Raw genomic sequence first — 22,537 nt, forward strand, 5'->3', positions numbered from 1 at the left:
GTCTGGTGCTAGTCTCACTCACGCTCACCACAGCTGGAAGTACACAGCACTGGCAGGGGGATGTTGGAATCCATGGCATCAGTGTCATCTTTAACAGGCCGTTGTGTATAGACATTTGCCCTGATGTGACAAAGAAGGGGAAATTCATGCTTCACTTTATGGACAGGGCCCTGGAAGTTCTGTTGAATGGGCAATACAGATGATGGATGTCCTGTTCCCTGAGGATCACCAGAAGGGACTACGATATGTAGTTAGCCTGGTATGATCCAACACACACCAAAACACAAATTCCTGCCTGATAACCAGTTTATTTCCAAACAAGCACGGAGCAATTCTGTCAGAATTTTGGATCGTCAACAAGCATTAAGAAAGTGACATCACCGAAAATCATGATATGCTGAACAGGTAACTGCAGACAGAATCCTCTAGCACCCCCACTCCCCTATCCACCACAATGATATAATTTAATCAATTAAAACAAATAACAGCAACAAAGCAAAAAACAAAATTCATTTCACACCAACAACTCGATAAATTATGATGGTTTACATTTTTATGTAATTTTGCAAATATCCATGGCCACCCTTATTCAGTACAGGACATTTATGATGTTTCTATTGGTGAGATGATTAGTGAAGCTTAAAGTGGAATGCATTGTGGAGCCTGTCGAAAGGTCTGCCAAAATATATAACCCACAGCAGCTGTGCTTTCAACAAGTAAAAACAGGTCATTACCATTATTAAAGTACTGCCCATCAACCTCAATCACATACAAAATACAGCAACACTCTTCGACAAACCTATGTGCCAGGTCACCATGGTCTGAATTTAAGAATTGTTGCCATAGGTAACCACTCTGCAAAGCTGCTTAGAAAACAAAATTAAAAACAGATTTGTGATAAAAAGATTTTACAGCAGTGTTTTCTGAAAGTCCCTTGTCAATGCAGTTAGAGAAAAGTTACAACCTACTGCACTTGTCCTTCAGTATCTACAATTGAAGATGGATTTGGAATGATGAATAGGTATATCTTCTACACTAGAATCGCCCAATGATCTAGAATCAATGCAGTATTATTGTGAAGTACACCTTTGGTCTCCCATTATCTGTTGATATTTTGAAGAGCAAAACAAGTATTCCCATTTCTTCATAAAAAGAATCAAGCAGTTAAACTTGTACTTAATCAATGATCCAAACAGCACAAATGGAATATCATTCTCAATCATCTTCATCACAGAAGATTGCACAGCTGACTATAAGCAAATATAATAGTAAAAAATTAAGCACATTTAAATGCCCGCATTGTTTTTGGTGAAATGTTATTGATTCAGCTTGGCTTAAGCAATTCCAGCGATTTCTGCTTTTATTTTGCAGTTTCAAACATCCACAATAGTTGGTTTGTGTGTCAGTATAGGTCACTTGAGTGACAATATTCTGATGTTAAAGAAAAATGGGAACAAAGTCAAAAATGCTTTTCAAAATACCAAGAAAACATTACCGAACAGAGGGATATTGAGCTGAATTTTCTGAGATTTGGCCACAGTTTTCCATGTAGAAAAATTAACAGCCTCTGAAAATTAGACCCAAATGTCCTTAATTGCCAGTTTGGTTTTGTTAGCTGTGCATTTTTGACACATTTGGGACATTTCTACAAAAAGCTCAGTATATTTTCACATTTTTTGGGTGACCCAAGTTCTTGCTGAATGATTACACAGATAGGTCAAATGACCTCCTTCTGTGCTGTAACCATTTCAGTATTATATAATTATTTTTTAAGCACAACCATAAGCATTTCAGCAAAATTCAAGCTCTGCACTTCTTTTTATCCTTACATGGAAAATGAGCATTTCTGGCACTTACTACCTATCTATAACTGCTGCTGTTGAACTGATTGCTTGGATGGCATTTCAGAGACTGTCACAATACTGTGGGTCAAGTTAAGTTTCACCAACAGGCATGGGAAGATTCCAACACTTGCTCCCAGAACATTAGTCTGTGTCTTTGTATTACTTGGAGAAAGTGAGGACTGCAGATGCTGGTGATCTGAGTCGAAAAGTGTGCCGCTGGAAAAGCACAGAAGGTCAGGCAGCATCCGAAGAGCAGGAGAGTCAATGTTTCAGGCATAAGGCCTTCATCAGGAATTCCTGTGTCATACATTTCGACTCTGTGTTATAATCTGGTGATAATACCACAAAGTTGCTGCCTTCCCAAATGACTCATTTGAGCATTACATTAAACCATAAATGTTAGCCTGTTCCACAGTAGTTTGGTACCAACAAAACGCTAGTAGTACTAGATAGATTGTGTTATAGAGGCTGATGACATCAGGATCATTTGTGCCAGTATCAACCAAATTTCCTGGTAGCAAACTTTTTGACTGCTTAGGTTCAGGTACAGCCAAGGAGCAGTGTTTTCAACAGTTTGCCTGCAACCTTGAGAGTCCAGGATCTTCATGAATAAATTGATAAAAGTATAGGTCTGAAGCTGTCTAGCCCCATGAATGAATCTACTGCCAGCTCCTATCTCACTATCAATATTTACTACGCTGTCCACATCACTCTAAATGCATCATATTTTCTAGTCACCAGATAAACAATAAACATGCTTTTCTCTTTTCCTAAAAAACAAAAGGTATTTGTTAAATCTTTTTAATTTCAATGTTACAAATGCTTGGCAGTGGTTTTACGGCTGTAATCCAAATTGAGTGGAAACACTGATGCCCATAAACTGCTCGAGCTGCATTCTCGAGGCTTATCAAAAGACAAATTTAATTGAATTACTACCTTGTAATACCACTGCCAACCATTTACTTTCCAAAACACATTGCCTGTTCAAACTGAAAACCACACAGAATGAGTCAATATACATATGCAACAATAAATAGTAAGGAAGAACATTTCCTTTTTGGACTACAAAACACCTGATTTTAGACAGACAAATAGATGCAAATGAGCCTCTTATGAATTTTTCAGCCTGATGTTTAAATAAGGTTGGAGTTTGGACTGAAACATACTGAATAATAATTGGACCAGATGCAACAATTCTGCTCCTTAAACAAAAGGTGCAGTCTCTTTCCTGGTTTACTATCAGATTAAACAGGGTCACCTGAGAAACAGGTGCCATTTTATGTAAGTGTTTAAAATGCACCAACGCTGGCCATATGGCATTTCATCATTCAAAAGAAACAAAAGATTAAATATTACTACATCCACTGCATCTTATTATCTGCTCTATACCAACAATAAACGCTAGGAATAAAAGCTTAAATTGAGCCATTTTGAATGGCAAAAATTATGGTCTGAATCTTAGTCTTTATGGCGAAGTATAAATTGAGTCAAGATTTTTGAAGAGGTTTTCACTGAGTTTTCTCATGATATCAAACTCACGTCACTATCTGCCTACCCAAACTCTTGGCATCCTTTTTTGAATGATTCAATCCCCATTTGATCACATGCCGTTCCCAGAAATGACTCTCCACTCTTGGGATAACCATGGGAATTGACCTGCATCCCTGGCACCAGCACCACCTTTACAAGCCTGATGTGCGCCCAGACAAGCCCAATTCATCCACATGGTTCCTGATATGTGCTCCCAAACATGGCAGACAAGAAAAATCTTGCACTCTGCTTTGCCGGCAGAGACCTGTAGGTTCTGTAAGTCAGGATCATGTAGAGACAGGACCTCCTCTTACTCCAAGACCAACAGAGGAAGCAACAAGATTAGACCATGCCAGTCTTTTCTATGGTTGCCACCTAAGTCAGTGCCATCGTAATCCTCTGGAGGAATACCCAATAGTGTCAGGAGAGGACCTCCATTCTGGCAGAGTAAAAGCCATCATCTTCTCTTCGATACCTCCCACCAGGGTTCATTCTGTACCAATGTTTAGTACTACTTTCAAACATTTTTATCACTTGTTCTCACTTACCCTAACTTCTTACACCACTACTGTCCTCTGTGCTGCCTCCTGTCTTGCTCAGGATACCCCGCTTCATGCACTGACAGTAACAGCTCTGCCACTTATTTTCACCTCCTTTATACCTGCCTGTCTCTCTCATTCCATGAGGACAGCAACCCATAATAGGCCAGTAGAGTCGACACAGTTGGTAGGCTGCCCAACATTCAGCTCCTCACCTCCCTTTTGTGGTGGGCATTCCGAGGTGCAGCACTGTAGAGCAAATCAGTGGATTGGAGATGTGCCATGAAGGTTCTTAGAGGCTGGCATGTGTTGGATATCAATATCCATGGGCATAGGATGGGTCCAACAGGGAGATCCTCTGGAGCAAACAGTGAACCAAAATCAACAGGTACAGGGTCTGACGTCCACCTCGTGATTTCTCAATATCTAGCTTGTTAAGATTGGAAGCTGAATATTAGTGAGCCGAGCAATTTAATCTTCACGATATTTAACAGGCTATAAAGCACCCTTAATTGATAACTTGCTGCTGCTTAGTGAAAAACTCCCTTTGATACCTGGCAGCAAGTTTCTCCCAAAGTTGAGTTTGGCCTTCTATGATTCTGCCAGAAATCTTGCCATAGCCCAAATCATTCAGGGCTCTATAGAATCCAATGGATGTATCTTTAAGATCAGTGACACAGAGAAGATTGATTAGAACATAATCCATTTCTATTTTTCCCTGTTGCGCATGAGTGATTAAGTAGGAACATGATAAAATGAATGTTGTTTAAAATTGGGAATAATTAACACTTCCGATCTAATTTCTGGGTAGTCAGGCGGCTTCTGAAGAGGCAGTGTCATTCATTCCCCTCTAGGTGACTGGTTGCCTGATGTAATAAATGAGTCAACTCTTAATGTGTTTAGCACCATCCCCCTACTAAAGGAGTGGTTGATGTGAGAAAGATGACCTATTTTTGAAATCCTGATCTGTACTCATGACTTGAGAGCTTTTTATTCAATGTCTTCCATTGGTCATTTTTTAATATCTCTACAAATACTTTAAAAACACACGACACCCCACCCATTGCCACTTGCTTATCACACCTATAGATTCAAAAGCGGCAATAACTTATCACCACAGCAACTAAAAATGCTTTGAAGACAAAGTTTCTTTTTGAAGGAATTGTGCATTGCTACTATGTCACCGGTTTCTTGGGCCAACAAATCAAAACAAAAAAAATAGTACCAGGAATCCCTGACTATACAAGCTGCCATATTTTGAGCCATACAGAAGGCAGCTGTGTTTGTGCAATGCAGAAAAACAATTAAAGTTGGGGCAATTTGTTTAATAAATTCAGCATTTGAAAGGAGAAGCAGCTAAACTGTGAGCTTTAAAAATATGTCAGAGGTGTTTCTCCTCCACATAAGATGTGAGTAAAAATGGGGGAAAGAAACAATACAAATGTGTACATTAAGGAAATTGAAAACTTGCAGCATGTTTTCTGCAGTAGATTACTAATTTATGAAAGCATGCCTCTTTGATCCTGCTCCATTGAAGATATATATGCCATTTCTATAGTGTCAGATGGCAAGTACATAAAAAATCATTGGATGGCTTAACAGTCTACCAGTCGGGAAGAAGCCAAATACAGAGTACAGATCTCTGTCCTTTCGGAATAATGGAATTTAGTGAGGTCAGAGAGTGTCAACAGCTGTCTTTCAGATTGGTGACATTTTTTTGTCTTTTTCCATATTGTTTCAACATACTTTCTGCATAATATATGTTGTATGATATTGAAAATAAAAGCTGAGATCATTACCCCTGCTCCTATTTCTTATTGTCTTATATAAACCATTTGGGATGCTTTTGTTATATTGTTCCAAAGCAGTTGTGTTTTCCAGGGACCATAAAATACACAATATTCCATACATGCTGCAGCTCATCATCAACTTCTCCAAAACAGTTAGGGTTGTCAATAAATGCAATGACACCCTCATCTCATGAGCAAACAAAAAAAAAAGACTTTACATTAAAAAGGAAGAGCCAAACCACTTACAATAGCAGTAGGAAAATCACCAGAGTAAGATAGGAATGTGTAATCTGAATAGGGAGAATCAGGATGGTTTTGCAAATTATAAGACAAAAAAAAAGACCTTACATTAAAAAGGAAGAGCCAAACCAATTTACAATAGCAGTAGGAAAATCACTGGAATAAGATAGGAATGTGTAATCTGAATAGGGAGAATCAGGATGGTTTTGCAAATTATAAGTTATGTGCAACAAATGAAATAGAATAATTTGAGTCACTAAGATGAACAGAGGGGGTTCAATGGATGTTCGACGCACACATTTTCGAAATTGTTGGAGAAAGGTTCCACATGTTGGCAACTGGAGGCTAGTGGTAGCGTCTATAAAAATGCTATCTCGGAACATATTAGATTTACAAATAACGAAAGGTTAGAGGTAAATTGAGAGGGAGCACAAATTTGCAAATTAATATTAATAGATTAAGTGACTAGGCAAAATTGTAAAGTACAGAGAAAGAAAGAATAGGAAATGCAAGTATAATCAAAACTGGGAAGCACAACACAACATATAAACGAAATTCTTCATGGATTCAGGTATATTCCTTTTAAAGAATAGCTCACAGGCCTGAAAAATAAGCAAAAGTCGAATAAATTCTCAGCTCCTTCAAGGGGTTTGAGAGAAATAAAACAAGGCTGTGATAGCAGTGTTATAATCAGACCTTGTTTAATAGATTGAGTTTAGCCTCCTGTGCCCCATCTTAGGAGTGATACACTGTTGTTGGACAAAGTCCAGCGACAATTCATCAGGATGATATCTGAGATGAAGGGATTAAGTTATGACACAAGACAAAGTAAAACTGGGCTGTGTTCCTGGAGGGGAGGTGAACAATCTTCTGATTCAGCACTGACAGGCCAGTAAGGATTGTCACATTCATCAGAAAATCCAGAGCTAAATGGACACAATTTCAGAATTTCAGCAAATGGCTAACAACCTATCCAGAGAAAACATTTTAAACAAAATGCTGTCAGTATATGACTATCACAACGACAATTTGATATTCATTAAGGTGATTAAAAGGATGATGTATACTTTGTTAGTTGTCATTCTGTTGACTGTAAATTAGACCTTCTCCAATTACGTTAATGGCTATGAAATGCAGGGAATTGAGTTTTAAATGATAGAATTGCTGTGGTTAACAATATACAAAGCAGACTCAATAGTTCAAGTGGACCACTTATGATCTTAAAGCAGATGCTGTATGGACATTCAATAAATAAATCTTAGTGGGGTGGAAATACACACACACACACATTCAGGTTGTGATTAATGCTAACAAAGAATTGAAACTGGACAGATCGCCTGGCATTGACCTTGGCCTTGGTAAAATCAACAGCAGAAACAACCCTATTGACCCTGCCAAGTCTTCCTCATTAACCTCTGGGGAATAGTGCCAAAATTGAGAGAGCTGGCTCACAGACTAGTCAAGCAACAGCCTGACATTGTCTATAAGCTATGATTCTGAGTATGATGATGTCCTAGACACCACTATAACCACCCTGGGCATGCTCCTCAGAGTAATGTCCTAGGCCCAATCATCTTTTGCTGCTTCATCAATTACCTTTCCTCCACCATGAGGATGAAGTGGGTATGTTCATCGATGATTGCACAATGTTCAGCACCATTCATGACTCTTCAGATAGTTAAGCAGTCCATGTTCAAATGCAAATCTGGACAATATCTAGGTTTGGGCTACAATGGCAAGTAACACTCTTGCCACATAAATGACAGGCAATGACTATCTCTTAAAAATAGACAAGGTAACCTCTAGCCTTTGACATTCAGTGGTGCCACCATCTCAGAATCTGCTACTACCAACCTGTTTGGGGTTACCATTAACCAGGAACTTATCTGGACTTGCTATATAAACACAGTGGCTACAACAGGAGAGGGGCTAGAAATGCTGTGTTGAGTAACTCACCTCCTGACTCCCCAAAAGCATGTCCATCATTTACAAAGCACAAGTCAGGAGTGTGATGGAATACTCCCCACTTTCCTGGATGAGTGTAGCTCCAACAACATTCAAGAAGCCTGGCACTAGCCTGGGCAAAGGTGCCCACTTGATTGGCATTACATCCACACCCTCCAACACCGACATTCAGTAGCTGCAGTGTGTACTATCTACAAGATGCACTGTAGAAATTCACTAAAGATCCTTAAGCCAGCACCTTTCAAGAACAGCAGCTACACCTGCAAGTTCCTCTCCTAACCATCCCAACTTGGAAATATATTGCCATTCCTTCACTGTAACTAGGTCAAAATCCTGGAATTCTCTCTCTAAGGGCACATTGGGTCTACCTACAGTATGTGGACAGCAGTGATTCAAGAAGGCAGCTCACCACCACCTTCTGAAAGACAAATAGAGGTAGACAATAAATTCTGGCCAACCAGCAATGCCACATGCACGCAAATTTAAAACAAAAGCTCCGATCAAGCTATAATCGATTGTAGTTTCTTGCAAACCATGCACATGACAACACTCTTGTGATAATACAAAAATATTTTTCAAACATATCAGTCATGTTACAACTTATTTTCAACAGCTTTCCAAGAAATTTCTGTTTAAACCTTGTTCCTGTTCAAAGTATGCCAACAGGACTTAGCAGGGCAAGTCATGTCATGTTTGATTATGCTTTGATGCTAAAACAATGACTTTCTAAGTGCTACTTGATCTCATTTGCTTGTATACCTTGGCTAAAAATCTTGCGTTTAGTTATGCATTTTGCAACAATTGTTCTTGTGAAAGAAGTGATAGATAATCACTTGGTTGGTTACTTTGAACAAGACAGATTAATAGTGGACTACAGATGGCATGAAAGGTTGCAGATCTGCCAAATTCATTGATCAAAACTATTAAGGTTATGTGAACCCTGTCTCAAGCATTCCCAATTAACTAGGTCAGTTAATGGTCATTCCTGTATAGCTTCCAATTCTTATAACAGCTTTATCGGTTCCAACAGTTATTCAGAAGAACTGGAAGGATTCCCCGTAGATGACAGCTATTAAAAAAAACGCATTGCTTTGATGAAAATAAACATTTGGCGACCTCTCTGTTCTTAGGTAGACAGGAGCTCCTTCTAGCAGTGTTGGTACAATGGCTAAACAGATAGAACATAGAACAATACAGCATAGAACAGACCCTTCGGCCCTCAATGTTGCGCCGACCTGTGAACTATTCTCAGCTCGTCCCCCTACACTTTCCCAAAATCATCCATGTGTTTATCTAAAGATTATTTAAATCTCGCTAATGTGGCTGAGTTGACTACATTAGCAGGTAGGGCGTTCCACGCCCTTACCACTCTCTGCGTAAAGAACCTGCCTCTGACATCTGCCTTAAACCTATCATACCTCAATTTGTAGTTATGCGCCTTTGTACACGCTGACATCACCATCCTAGGAAAAAGACTTTCACGGTCTACCTGATCTAATCCTCTGATCATCTTGTATGTCTCTATCAAATCCCCTCTTAGCCTTCTTCTTGCCAATGAGAACAGGTTCAAGTCTCTCAGCCTTTCCTCGATCTTCCCTCCAGGCCAGGCAACATCCTGGTAAATCTCATAAATCACATAAATGTGACCATCGTTGCTGCTAATTCATGTGGTAGGGAATTCGTTCATGAAAGGAGACCTTTTTTTTAAAAAAGGAAACATCCAATTAATGTTGAAAGTCAAATACAACTTACAGCAAATACGAGCTGTCCACTCAAAACACTGCCAAGTGTTTGATTATTTCTGTTCCAAATGCCAGCTGGGCATTGCTCAGAAAGCTAAATGTGTGTGCCCAGGATGGTAGGGGAAATCATGGGCCTGGTGCTTTTTCTGTTTCTGGTCCTCTTTATTTCTGCCCACACCCCATTCACTTCTAACCCTCCAGAGCTTATGTTAAGCAAATTTGTAATGTGTTTTGGATCCAACAATAAAACAGTGCGAGGCAGATGGAGGCCATTCAGTCCAGTACTTTCAAAGAGAAATCCAGTCAGTGTGATCAAACAAAGTGCCCCCTTTTGTTTCATTTCCTTTTGGTTCCTCCAAGCATTTTGAATAGTGTTATATTTCCAGGTCAGGAGGGTGGGTGGCTTGGAGGAGAACATGGTGTTCCTGTGTATCTGCAGCCCTTGTCCTTCTAGATGGAAGTGGTTGTTGGTTTGGAAGTGATCTTGGATGAATTCCTACAGTGCACCTTGCAGAGCGTACACACTGCTGCTGTTGAGCATCAGTGGTGGAGGGAGTGGAAGTTAACAACAAAAGGTTTTTTTGCAGTGCAACTGAGGAACACTCGTAAACAAAAATAAAACAGCTATTACCTTCCACAGGCCACTGAGGTCACAGCTAGCATGTTTCCATTGATTTCCAGTGATTTCAAGATTTCCCAGTTATCAAGTACTGCTTTGTCAACTATTTTAAAATTGTCCTCTCTCCCTTGCAGTCTCTTCCTCCACCTAACTCTTTCTAGCCTCCACCTTGCAGCCTCACTCCCCTCCCTCAGTAAGTTCCTCCTTTTCTCTGTCCCTTCCCTGCAGCAGGTCACACGCAGTACTGTAGATTTGGCGAACAGCAAGCCCCATAAAGCCCAGACCCAGGGTCAGCAATCCCAGAAGCCTAGGCCTAGGCTGATAGCAATTCCAGTGCGTCATTCACCACAACTACTTGCCTCACCGCTGCTCTTCCAATCAGAGGCTGGTTCTCTCCCCCATTCGTGGGAGACATGGGTGAGAACGAGCCGGTGATTGGAGGAATGGGAAGTCAAATAGAATTTTGGATTGGTCCTCACCTCTTACATTCAAGGACAACGTTGCTCTGATTGGTCACAGATAGGGCAATATTGCCCAAATCCGAGCAAGAGCCCTGCAAACATCTTCCCTCCCCGAGACAGGGGTCATGGCAAATAGCACCATCTGCACCCTCTGTCCCAGGCTGTGTGTATGCCTGCAAATTTCTTGTATCAAAGCAGGGAAGTCTGATACTCACTGACATTGGCAAAAAAGATGGTTGTCAGGTAAATGCTGAAAGAAGAGGCATGTTCAAAAGCAAAATGACTGGGAGACAGGATGGAAAACTGTGAGACAAACTGATCAGTCAACTGGAAACCTAATTTTGCACTAGTGGCCCAGAAAGATTTTAATCCAGTTAAATGCGGATGCAAAGGAAGTAGAATGGATGATTCAGACACGAGCTCAGATAAATATGTTGCTGTATCACATGGTGAATTCCGTACCAAAACAAGAATCTGATTGCTGCCTTCCATACTAGAAGTTTACTGACGACAAAACAGCAAAACTGCAAGCCACACTTTCAGAATATAAGCAGATTCGATCTTCAATTAGAAAACTGAAATCTATTTTGCATGATGAAAACAAAATTTCTGAAATAGAAATGTCAAAGTTGAAAGAAGATTTAAAACAAAAAGGTAAAATGGCATTGAAGATATCAAATTACTTCAGAAATAAATTGCAAAACATGCCAAACGTCTCCCTGTTGATGTCCCTTGATACAAAAAATCTTGCGTCGAGAATTTCCTGGAGACCTGAGAGTCTGAATTTCCACCCAAAATTATCGCTGGTGTACCACCCATTAAGCCAATGTAATACCAAAGTTTCCAGTCAGTCTCATTGGCATACGCTCAAACATAAATAAAACATGAGTGAACATAAACAATTGGGACCCAAGGAAAAACTGAAAGAACTGCAGATGCTGAAAATCAGAAACAAAAATAGAAGTTGCGGGAAAAGCTCAGGAGGTCTGGTAACTTTGATTTTTCTTCACAGAGGCTAAGTTCTGAGGAAGGGCTACCAGACCCAAAATGTTAGCTTCGATTTCTCTTCACAGATGCTGCCAGGCCTGCTGAGCTTTTCCAGCAATTTCTGTTTTAGTTTGGGTCCCAATGAAAGCTTGGAACTAACATTCATATTTTGCTGGTTTAAGTCTCAATATTGAAGTTTCAACTTCCTTCGCCATGATTCCTGCACAACAGGCATTGAAATGCTTTTATGTTTTCTGCTACAAACTTACAGATATCAATGTGACTTATACTGGTGTTATAAAATTGCAAAGAAAGATCAAGTATTATGCATGTCTCAGCTAGGATAATTCTTTTCAATTATAATGTTTTAAGTGTTTTTAAAAGATGGAAAAGTGAATTTGTTTTTTACTGCACATCAAAATCTGATTACAATCCTAAATGACTCTCTGAGCAAGACCAATTGCAAGAAAGGTCTTTACAAAGCTTGGGACTATAGCCAAAGTCTCAGATAAAATTTTGGTCTTTGTTTGGAAGGGATTATCAAGTCATTCTCAGAGGTTGAGGAGATTAGAGCATATTCAAAGTATCTGAATATTTCAAGGCACGTCATTCCTCTGAGACCAAAATTACATATATAGGTACAAATACTCAGTAAAATTATGAAAAATCTGTGTACCTACTCTGTGCAAAGCAATCTAAATTGAACCCTGTCTCCAACATAGTCCAGTTTTCTGACATACTTGGACACAATCCAAATCAATATATTAGCTCAAAAAAAGTTATGCATACGTGATACTGAGCTAATAACCAAGAAGTTGTGAACTCAAATTCTACTTTGAGAAATTGTGAAAATCTATTTAATAAATCTATTTACAAACAAAAAAGAAATTGCTGCTAAAACTGAGTTTGGAACGAGGGTCACTGAATCCACACGTTAATTCTGATTTTCTCTGCAGATCCTGCCAGAACTGCTGAGTTTTTCCAGCAATTTCTGTTTTTGTTTCTGATTTCCAGCATCCATGGTTATTTCATTTTTAAATAAATCCGCTACATGAGCACTGGCACCAAAGACAACCACAAAAACTGCTTGATCCTTGAAAAGTGTAACCGATCATTCACATCCTCCAAGGTAAGGAAGCTACCCATCTATATTCAAATTAACCTACATCTAACTCCCGTCACTGATTACAGGTATTTGCTGAATTCTTAATACTCACTGGCATCACTGAGAAAACCCCTCAGTTGGAAAAACAGTTACTACCCAAGTTAAAGTCCACCAGCACCTGAATATTTTATTAGAGATTGGTGATCACTGCTGCTAATGTGACCCACACCACAAAATCAAGAATTTCCACTATATTGCATCTTTAACATAGCAAACACTAAAAAGAAATAAATTTTAAAAGTCCTTGTTAATAGTTGATATACTACACTTTTCTACACACTCACATCAACACTGGCTCAAATATGATGAAAGAATTAAAATTGAAAAGACCAACCCATAACAGAAATGGAATTCACAATGATGGGTAGTAATTATTTTAAAGGGACCAATTCTAGGTTTTACATTGATTTTTGACAGTTTAAATTTAGCACACTTGATTTTTTTTTGTTTGTTATCAGGCTAGTTTTATTTTTAACTGTAATCACAGTATGTATTCCTTCAGGAATACAAATAGTGCAGACAGTTTAACTAATTATCAAAACAACCAGACCAGAATAAAATACAATGGATGGAATTCCACAACAAAACATTTTTGAAAAAAAATCGTGAGATTATGCACATAGTCATAATTGAATAAACTAAGATCACAGCTTTCCACAGTAGGCCAATGTTAAGTACAATGCGGTTATTTCTCAGGAAGAGAAAAGGAAAGTGTTGAACTAATATAAAGTTTGACTGTGGCTGCTGGAATTCTGGTGTGGTTAATAATACTAGTAAAAGGTACAAAAGGTAGCCAACAAAAATGTCAACTCATTGATTCACTTTAAATGATCCAAATATTAGATCGGAGGAATTGTGTTTAAAAAGGATTCAGCGTTTTGGGATTTCTAACGTGTTTATATAAACACATCTGAATGCCTGACTTGAGATTGCTGATGACAAGCTATAAACTAATAAAAGCCAAGACAATATTTAGTAAAACTGTTCCATTTAATTAAAGGGGATTTCAATATCATTGTTACTAGCTCTGGTGTGTAATAACCTGTCTAAACAAAAGCCCAGACACTGTTTATTAAAACCTGTCCACTCTAAACTCTATAGTAGTAACATTAGCATGCTAACATGCATGGATTCTCTGCAACTCCAGCTTTTTTGTCATATTTTTTTCATTAGTTTTCAAAACAGTACATTTTATTAATTAAAGGTCATAAGTAATTTGTATATTATATATTAATTGCTATATATTTGGTCACAACATGAAATTACACAGAAGCTCATCACTTCTAACAGTTATCCTTTAATTATAATTTGGCCTTCAGTTTACAATTTCAGATAGTGACTATTACATGTTTATTTCTCCCCTGCTGAAGATGCTCACATACTATTATCGAGCATTCTGCACATCAACTAAATGTCAGTTCTTCATGCTTGGAACTGAACAATAAACATCAATGGACTATTTCACCATGAACAGAATACAGCATCAAAATGTAATCTTGTCTTCAACAGGCATACACACACATGCACAAAGTTCAGCAAGTGTCAGGAATGCTCGGCGGGTGTTCTGGCTTGTGTTTGCTCCTTTCCAACAGCAACCTGCCATTTCAATTAAAATTGAGAGAATGCTCAGAGTAGAAACTGTACTCAAGACCTTCCTAGTCTGCACAATTCAGTCTCCACTGGGGAAAAAAAATGTGATTGATGTTGTTGCAACGATCTTTCAAAGATCTAACAAAGCCAGGATATTAAACAATATCCTTGAGTAATACATTTCAGACAATTTTATTCAGTAAATGTACATAAATCACAAGTTCTTTCCACAAGCTCTTTTTACAACAATGCGGGGTGTGTGATGCAGCTTGCAAACAGATTGTCGGACACTCACATGGGATCACAAGGAATTGGAAAACAGCTCCGATCTACAGATTTTTCTTTCCTTGGAATCATTTTTTCCAATTCTACAAATGAGCTAAATTTCAAGTAATGGTACTACAGGATACAGTAACTTAGCGTTTTGTGCTTTTGCCTCTAGGGAGTTGCGTGTAATCCAGCTCAGGATTATGATTTGAATGTCTTGACTGTAATATGTAAAATTGGCTTTGTTAATTGTAAATCCATTTCTAGTGGCTGTGAAGCTGTAGCTACAAAATAGACTTACCCTTAATTTCATGGAAATAAACAAACAAACTCCCTTGGCGGAAGGGGCCAAGGTACAATGTTGCTACAATCAGAAAGTTTTATCTATCTGGTCAATATTGGCACTAGATTTCTGAAATGACAAAGCATTCCTCCGCTAATGCTACCTTTTTTGCTTCTATTGTGGAAAAAGGCAAATTTCAAATGAGCAATTCTGCAATTGTTATAGCTTCAAAATCTTAATCACGATTTATTTTGAAGAGAGTATTCTCTTCCACCAGCAACCGGTATGGTTGGCACTAACAAATTAGCACTGATATTTCTCATACACCTATACAAGCTTGCTACACAATTACCACAAAAACATGCATGTTTTGTTTTAAATGACATTCTAAATTTAGATGTTGGTTGTTAAAAAAGGCAGCTAGGAAAAATAAAAATCACAGGTATCTCATACGCTTCAGTGACATTTTTTTATTATCACCCACCCTAGTATGTTCCATGTATACAAAGTACAAATGGAATGAAACATTTATTTCTGATTTTAAATTATTTTTGCCACATTGTAACTTCTGTTTAAAATTAGTGCATAAGGTGTCACATATTGCAAATAAAGCCTAAAACGAAGCTTACTTATAGCATGAATTGTAATTATAAATCACTTCTGGGATATGTATAATTTTCCAATTTACAATGCATTAAAAAAAGGATGCTGGCCAGCAGTTGGTTTATTTAATAACAACATGACATCTAACATACAGCACAGAAACAGGGTATTTCATCCAACAAGTTCTTGCTTGCATTTCTGCTCCCCCTGAACCTTCTCTTATTCGTATCAGCATTTCCTTATATCTCTTTCATGCTCAAGTTTTAGCTAGTGTCTCTTTACACATTCAGTTCACTTCAGCTACTCCCTGCATTGTGTGTTCTACATTCTAACCATTCTCTGGGTCTCTTGAAATGTCTTCTGAATTCCTATTGGATCCGAGTGATTATCTTTAATGAATGGGACTCTGTCTTTTCCAAATGTAGAAACATCTTTTCCAAATCTCCCTTATCAACATGTGCCTTAACTTAAATACCTCAAACATGTTACCCATTAGCCTTCACATTTCCAAAGAATCCCAGCCTCTTCAATCTTGCCTGATAACTGTAACCTTGCAGTTTTGCTATCATCCTTGTGATTTTTTTGGCACCTTCACAAGTAACTCTACATCTTTTTGATAAGATTGAAACCTGACCTGTGCACAATACTCCAAGTGTGGTCTAATAAAGGTTCTATGCACATTAACATTACTTCGGTTCCTGAATTACAGATCTCTGGAAAAGAACCTGAATACTTGGTCCCCTATTTTCTTATTAACTAATTCTAGTGATTTGGAAGCTCTGGGTTTCTTTGCTGCTTTAACCCATTTAAACACATTTTCTAAGCAGCATCTGTTCTTGTTATTCTTCCTATCAAAAAAGGGAAATGAAAGGTTGCACATTCTGAAAATTTGGAACTATTTGACAAATTATGTCTTAGACTCATGGAGTCTTAAGTTAATAATAGAAGCCTCCACCAGAATAAGCCAAAGAATGTTTGGTGTGTGAATTACAATGTGGTAAATCATGTTTACTGCAACCACTAGGACAAATTAAGAACTTACAATTATGCACTTTTCATTCGCCAATTACTATTAACTAGTAGTTAGTAAATAGGTTTGCGATATTTTGTGATATTTTGTTTGGTAGACTTTATTAAAAAGTTAAATCAAGATAAAAATTGACATCACAATAAGTCAGATTGCTTTGTCAAGATTTGTACAGCAACCAGAAACTAACAAAAGTGTATTTATGGGCCATAGCTTAATTTCACTTCACTTTTTCAAAAAATGTTTTTATTCAAGCCACTTAATTTTTTTCACAACTGCTAATGATTTTAATCTCTATTTAATTCAACTTTCCGCAAGAATGAAAACAACTCCAGACACATATGGTAAAGGGATTTGAGGTTAAGGTAACCCAAGAGACAGAAGATAGGTTAGAGCATTGTTACAAGCAATGTATATCCCATCTTAGCGCTAACTGATTTCAGAAATATTGAGAGTAAATTACAGAAAAGTGAAACAATACGTTCTAGTGTTTCATACAAGAACTTTTATTTTGTACTATAAATTCAATGTGTTTTATCACTCAGAATAAGGTCAGACACTAAGATAGGGCCCTATCCTGACAGCCAAATTCTAAATTGTTGATGAGATTTTTCCAGTCAATGACAACCTATATATACTAACATGATGAACCAATGGTTATGATGGAAATAGGATGAGTAGCTGTTACTTTGTGAGAGAACAGCAATGCCTGCAGAATTCCCTTATTGCCTCATAGATTTGAAGCTGTTTGAATACAATGATCAGTCCTGTATAGATACGTTTCATTGTCTGGTTAATGAGAATTATTTTCTGCTATTGTTCATCAAATCAAACTGGGGCGAGTTAGAAACTGTTTAAACCTATATCTAAAAATTGTTTATATATGCTTTTAGTTCAGGCACTGTTTGGTCAACTCTTTTGCATTAGATAAAAACAAAATAATGCTGGAAATATGAAATAAATACAAAGTGCTGGGAAAACTCAGCAGGTTTGGCATCATCTATGGAGAGATAAACAGTTAATTTTTCACTGGGATAAGAGTCTTCTAGGAACTGTGTCAAATGTGCAACGTCCATTACCACTCGTTTGATAAAAAAGACCTCGTCAACAATTCCATGAGACCACCAATAAAAATGAACCCGTGTCATAGTACAGAGTGTATAAAGCATCAATTGAAGCACCATTATGTCGAGATCTCCGGAAGCAACCCAATTGCTTATTTTATTCTTATTTAAATTCTAACTACTTATAATTGCTAATGGGGCTCAGTATAAAGATCATACGGTGAGCTAGGAATCAGGGATGAGATGTTAAAATGGCTTGAAGTCCAGTAGAGTTCAGCAAGTACCGAGACAGGGTTTTATTTCTGTCCCAGTATTAATCATTCGTTAAAATATCAATTTGACAGTAAATAAAAGTACGCACATGCCAATACAAATTTGAAACTGGGTAGTCAGTTTAGAAAAAGATTTCAATTTATAACAAGTGGTATTTGATTTGTCAAATTTGGTCTTTTAAAAATATATGTATGGGAGCAGATAGCGCTCTCGCTGGAGTGATACAATTCCTAATCGCAACCTTTATCTGATCCGAGTGAAGCATGTTGTTCACACGGCAAGCTGGGTGAAATCCCTTGACTGGTATATGGAGCTTCAACAGTGTCATTCTCGTTTTTATTTAATTAGCGGATTTGATCTGAGCGTTGATATTTGACCATCTTCGAGATTGTACTTCGAAGAAAACTGTGTGGGTTTGCAACAATAAATGTTTGGCTGTCATCTTGAAACCGGTGTAGATGATGTCCCGGTATTAAGTAACTCGTTTCACCTGGTACGGAACGTTTAATATTAAAAAGAAATACGCCAAACTGAAACGTTTCATGACCATGGAGTTATTTATCTTTATATTCCAAAACAAAAAGGAGTTGAAGGAAACGTGACTGAACGGAATAAACTGGACGTTTTGTGGAACTACTTTACTTCCTCTTCCCTTTGCCCCGTTCAATAGCTCTCTGTGTGTGTCTGTGTGTTAATTGTGGTGTATAAGTATCGGGCTCTTGGCAAGACTGGGAAAGCTACAGCAATGCGGCTGGAACATGATCGATCCGAAAAGGCAGCTGCAGGAACTGAATGTGTAATATTAACCACTGGGATTTACTTCAGGGTATGAACTGCACACTAATCTGCGTGCGCTTCCGAAAGCTCGAGAATCCACCCCCCCCCCCCAACCGTCACTAAAGCAGAAAGACCTGCTCCATCGGAAACAAACGCGTCAAAGAAAAACCCTTCATTTTGCCCAATAATTGCCACTGGCCGCTGTGCTGTCATGTCTATGCATGAAAGAACTGAAGCGAGGAATGACGGTAACAGCTTGAAATTACAAATTGTATCCTCTCTAGGTTTCTTGAGGCTTATTTTGGTTACAATGTGACCTGTTAGTATCAAGAATTCCATCGTTTTGCTTCCCAACACTAATCAGTTGGAGAAGGTAACGAAAGATGCTGGAAATGAGCCCCCTCATCTCTTCACAGGCTTGCCCGCTCACCCATCTGCTGAAATACAGCATGTTCACTTCCAAACGGTCCTAAACAACACTGGGAGATACATCCCCGAAATGTTTCCGAGCTGAAGGAGACTTGCTCAGAAAATGAGTTGGCCATCAATTACTCTCACAGCCCCTTAATAAAAACAAAACGCTAAATTTACAAATGTATCGTTCCAAACTAAAAATGAAACACAAAGACGCTCAGCCGAACGAGAGCGAGCAAGCGAGCGCGCTCCCGGATGTATCTATTGGAAATAACACCCACACTCCTTTCCCTTGCTCCCTCAAACCTGGATCCAATAAATACACAGCAAACAGCACTGCCCTCCACGCCAATTTCCCAGCTCATTGTCCATCAGTAACAACAGGAATCGCCTCCCTCTCCTGTGGTGGGCAAACTATTTTGGAGTGAGCTCACACGTTGCCATCAAATCACAACTTGGGTGTCAATGGGGGAAACAGCAACATTGAATTCGATACAGTAACACATTGGATTGCGTTAGACCATCTTCACGTTCAGATCGAAATACCCAGCTCAACATATTTACTTTCTCTTTTCATTTGTGAAGGATGGGGTGGGGAAACAGATTTAAATTGCATGCAATCTGTAACATTTTCGACACGACACTGGACCCGTCTTTTACCGCCACGGGTAGCGATCTGGAATCCCAGGTGTTTGATCCCAATATCAGAGGACAGCCATTTAACGTTTGGAAACTCGTGCTCGGATTTGAAATAGCTCAAATATTCGTTTTTAACAAAAAAAAAGTGAATGAAAGGAAAACCTGGACACAATCATCAAGGTTAAAACATATGAATGAAGCAAGGTCACGGACACCCAATGAAAATTGGTTTGGTTTTGCATTTTGTCATCACGAATGTCCTTGTGTTTCCTGCGCATTAATTGTACAACGTTGATTTTAATCAAATAACACTCATGGCTAATCTTCTTAACTAAGAATGTCACTGACAAGACAGAGTCCCCTTTGATTCTGCAGTTGGACACTTTCAATGTATTTGTCTTGTCAGCTGCCATCATCATAGGGAACAGTATACAGTATATGCTATCGACACTTACCGTGGCGGAAGCCAGGCTATTATCAGCCAGGGTCAGATGGTGGGGCTCCCATCTCCGCAAGAATTTGGATGTGAGGATTTTGCTGAGAAATGTCCTGGGATGCCTGATCACACACACCTGTATATCCCCTTCCTGCAGCAGTTTGTACCTCATGCCATTAGTACAGTAAGTAGCCCGCCTGCAGGGCGCTGCTCCCAGTCTGTTCAGATCCGAAGCGGAGGTCTCGGCTAGCAGGCAGGACCTCTCCTCGGAGCCCTGCGTGTGATCGCCTCCTCCTCCTCCGCCACTGCTGTTCAAATCCATAGCAGTCACCCCGAGCACTCCCAGTCGACCACCCCAACCACCGGGAGACCAAGCGAGAGGCGCCGTCCTCCACAGCCAACAACACGATCCCCCTCTTTTCAGTAGCTCCTTCCTCCTCTGGTCCTAGGTCTGGGTTCTGGGAAAGAAAGCCATGGTGTAACCTCCCCCCCCACCCCCAAACAAATGGTCAAGCAAAACCTCTCTGAACCGAAGCGGAGCAGATATTCCCAAAACAGAAAGAGAGACAAAGGCTGAAACGTCACGATTCTGGTGGTTAATTGAGTGGGGATAATGTAACTCCAAGAAGCAGAGCAATGAACATCGCAGAAACTCTTCCCCGTCTGGTTGGTTTCTGCCTGATCATGTGGCTCTTCACTGACGTCAATAGACTTGGTGAAACTGACCAGAGCGGATGCATTGCGTGGTTTTAAAGGGATAGATTCAGAGGCGACAAATACCACCATTTTAAGAAGCGCATTTCTTTCTCCTCCCCATCCCTTGTATTTTTTAAAAAATCTGTCGTTTTTGTTTTTTTTACACAGCAACTTAATCAATATAAACAGCTCCGTTCATATTGTCAGCGCCAGAGGGGGAAGAGAACAAAGCAAGTCGAGCTCCACCCTTGATATTAATGGGCAGTGATCCTTTTGTGAAGACTTCTTCTGATCGAAGCAGAATCGATATTTAACCTTCCTCCCAACGCACACATTTTAACGCCCTTTTCATCTGGCGTGACAATGACCCCTAGCACTAATGACTGGGACTGGTTGTTATCACACCCACACCTTCAGTGCACATGGTTATGAACAGTTGTCTCTTTTAAAGGCATTGAGTCCCACCATTTTTCCCCCCTCTGTTCATTTTTTTAAAATGCAGTGACATCTGCTTTGGCTCTTTGATTCAGCAGTGAAGTTTCAATAGCAGCCAACAGACGCTGTTTGCATTGTTACCGGATACTGTAGGCGTGCAAGTCCAATTGTTGCGAAAAATGAGCTTGCAACACAAAGCAGAGAAAATCCACCATTTTAAGGTGTTTCACCGTGGAAATCAAAAATGAATTTCTGCATCTTTTGAAATCACACTAGAGAGTGACTAACTGGAATGCCAACAACTCAGTGCCCCGAGGAAGGAGTAATGACATTTAAAACGACCGATGTCGCCATGACAATCAATTGTTAACGAGAAAAGCGTGCAACACGACTATCTACATATTGTATCCGAATAGATACAGGAAGCCTGAATGTCCCACTAGAGGGAGCTGTGCCGTCTTTGGATTCATATTAGTCTACCATTTGAAAATTTCTGCTTTATCAAAATGGGACTTTTGAAACCTTGTTATAAATAATTGGCAAATGATCAACATTAGATTTTTACACACAACTATCTGTTTGTTCTAATATAAAAATATACATAGCGCTGCTGCTGCACTTCAGCAGGTTTGGTAGCATCTGTGGAGAGAGCAACAGAATTAATGTTTCCAGGATTAATGTTTCCAATCCAGTACGAATTCTTCCGAGTCATTTTGGACTGAAAACGTTAACTCTGTTCCTCTCTCCACCGATGAGTTTCGCCAACATTTCCTTTTTTTTCAGATTTCAAAAATGTTTTGTAAGTATTTTGCCACTGCTCTTCCTCCTCTTCACAATAAGAGGAGCCGTCAAATCAATCCATATTTGTTAAAAACGTCAAACTTCACTTCTAACCATGAAGACAATGATGCTGTAAAATAAATAAATCAGTTGTCACATCTTGATTTTAATTTGATATGATTTATTGTTGTCACAAACTGAGACACAGTGAAAAGTATTATATTGCCTACTAACCAGACAATCATAGCTTACATAAGTACATCGGGGAATAGAACATCATTAAATCTTTCCAAGTGGTTGATCTTAAATTTAGTTATAGTTTTCCATTATTTCCACTTCTAGATTATAACTACTGATAGATTACAATTCGG

At 38.9% G+C, this 22,537-nt stretch overlaps 1 protein-coding gene across 2 annotated transcripts in view; it reads right to left on the reverse strand.

Annotated features, from left to right (window-relative positions):
* cmip (c-Maf inducing protein) overlaps positions 1-20,903 on the reverse strand; it is a 215,643-nt gene extending 194,740 nt beyond the window's left edge. Inside the window, exon 1 of one of the 2 annotated variants that reach the window (XM_043706666.2) lies at positions 20,275-20,903. In XM_043706666.2, coding sequence (XP_043562601.1) covers positions 20,275-20,577 — 303 coding nt within the window. In that variant the 5' untranslated portion in view covers positions 20,578-20,903. The remainder of the gene's footprint in view (positions 1-20,274) is intronic. The other variant, XM_043706667.2, reaches the window with a different exon arrangement.
* Positions 20,904-22,537: the final 1,634 nt, after the last annotated feature.

Source organism: Chiloscyllium plagiosum, unplaced genomic scaffold, assembly GCF_037043375.1.
Source record: "Chiloscyllium plagiosum isolate Xiang-an unplaced genomic scaffold, Cpla_swu_hap1 HiC_scaffold_17, whole genome shotgun sequence".
In the NCBI taxonomy this organism is placed as follows: domain Eukaryota; kingdom Metazoa; phylum Chordata; class Chondrichthyes; order Orectolobiformes; family Hemiscylliidae; genus Chiloscyllium; species Chiloscyllium plagiosum.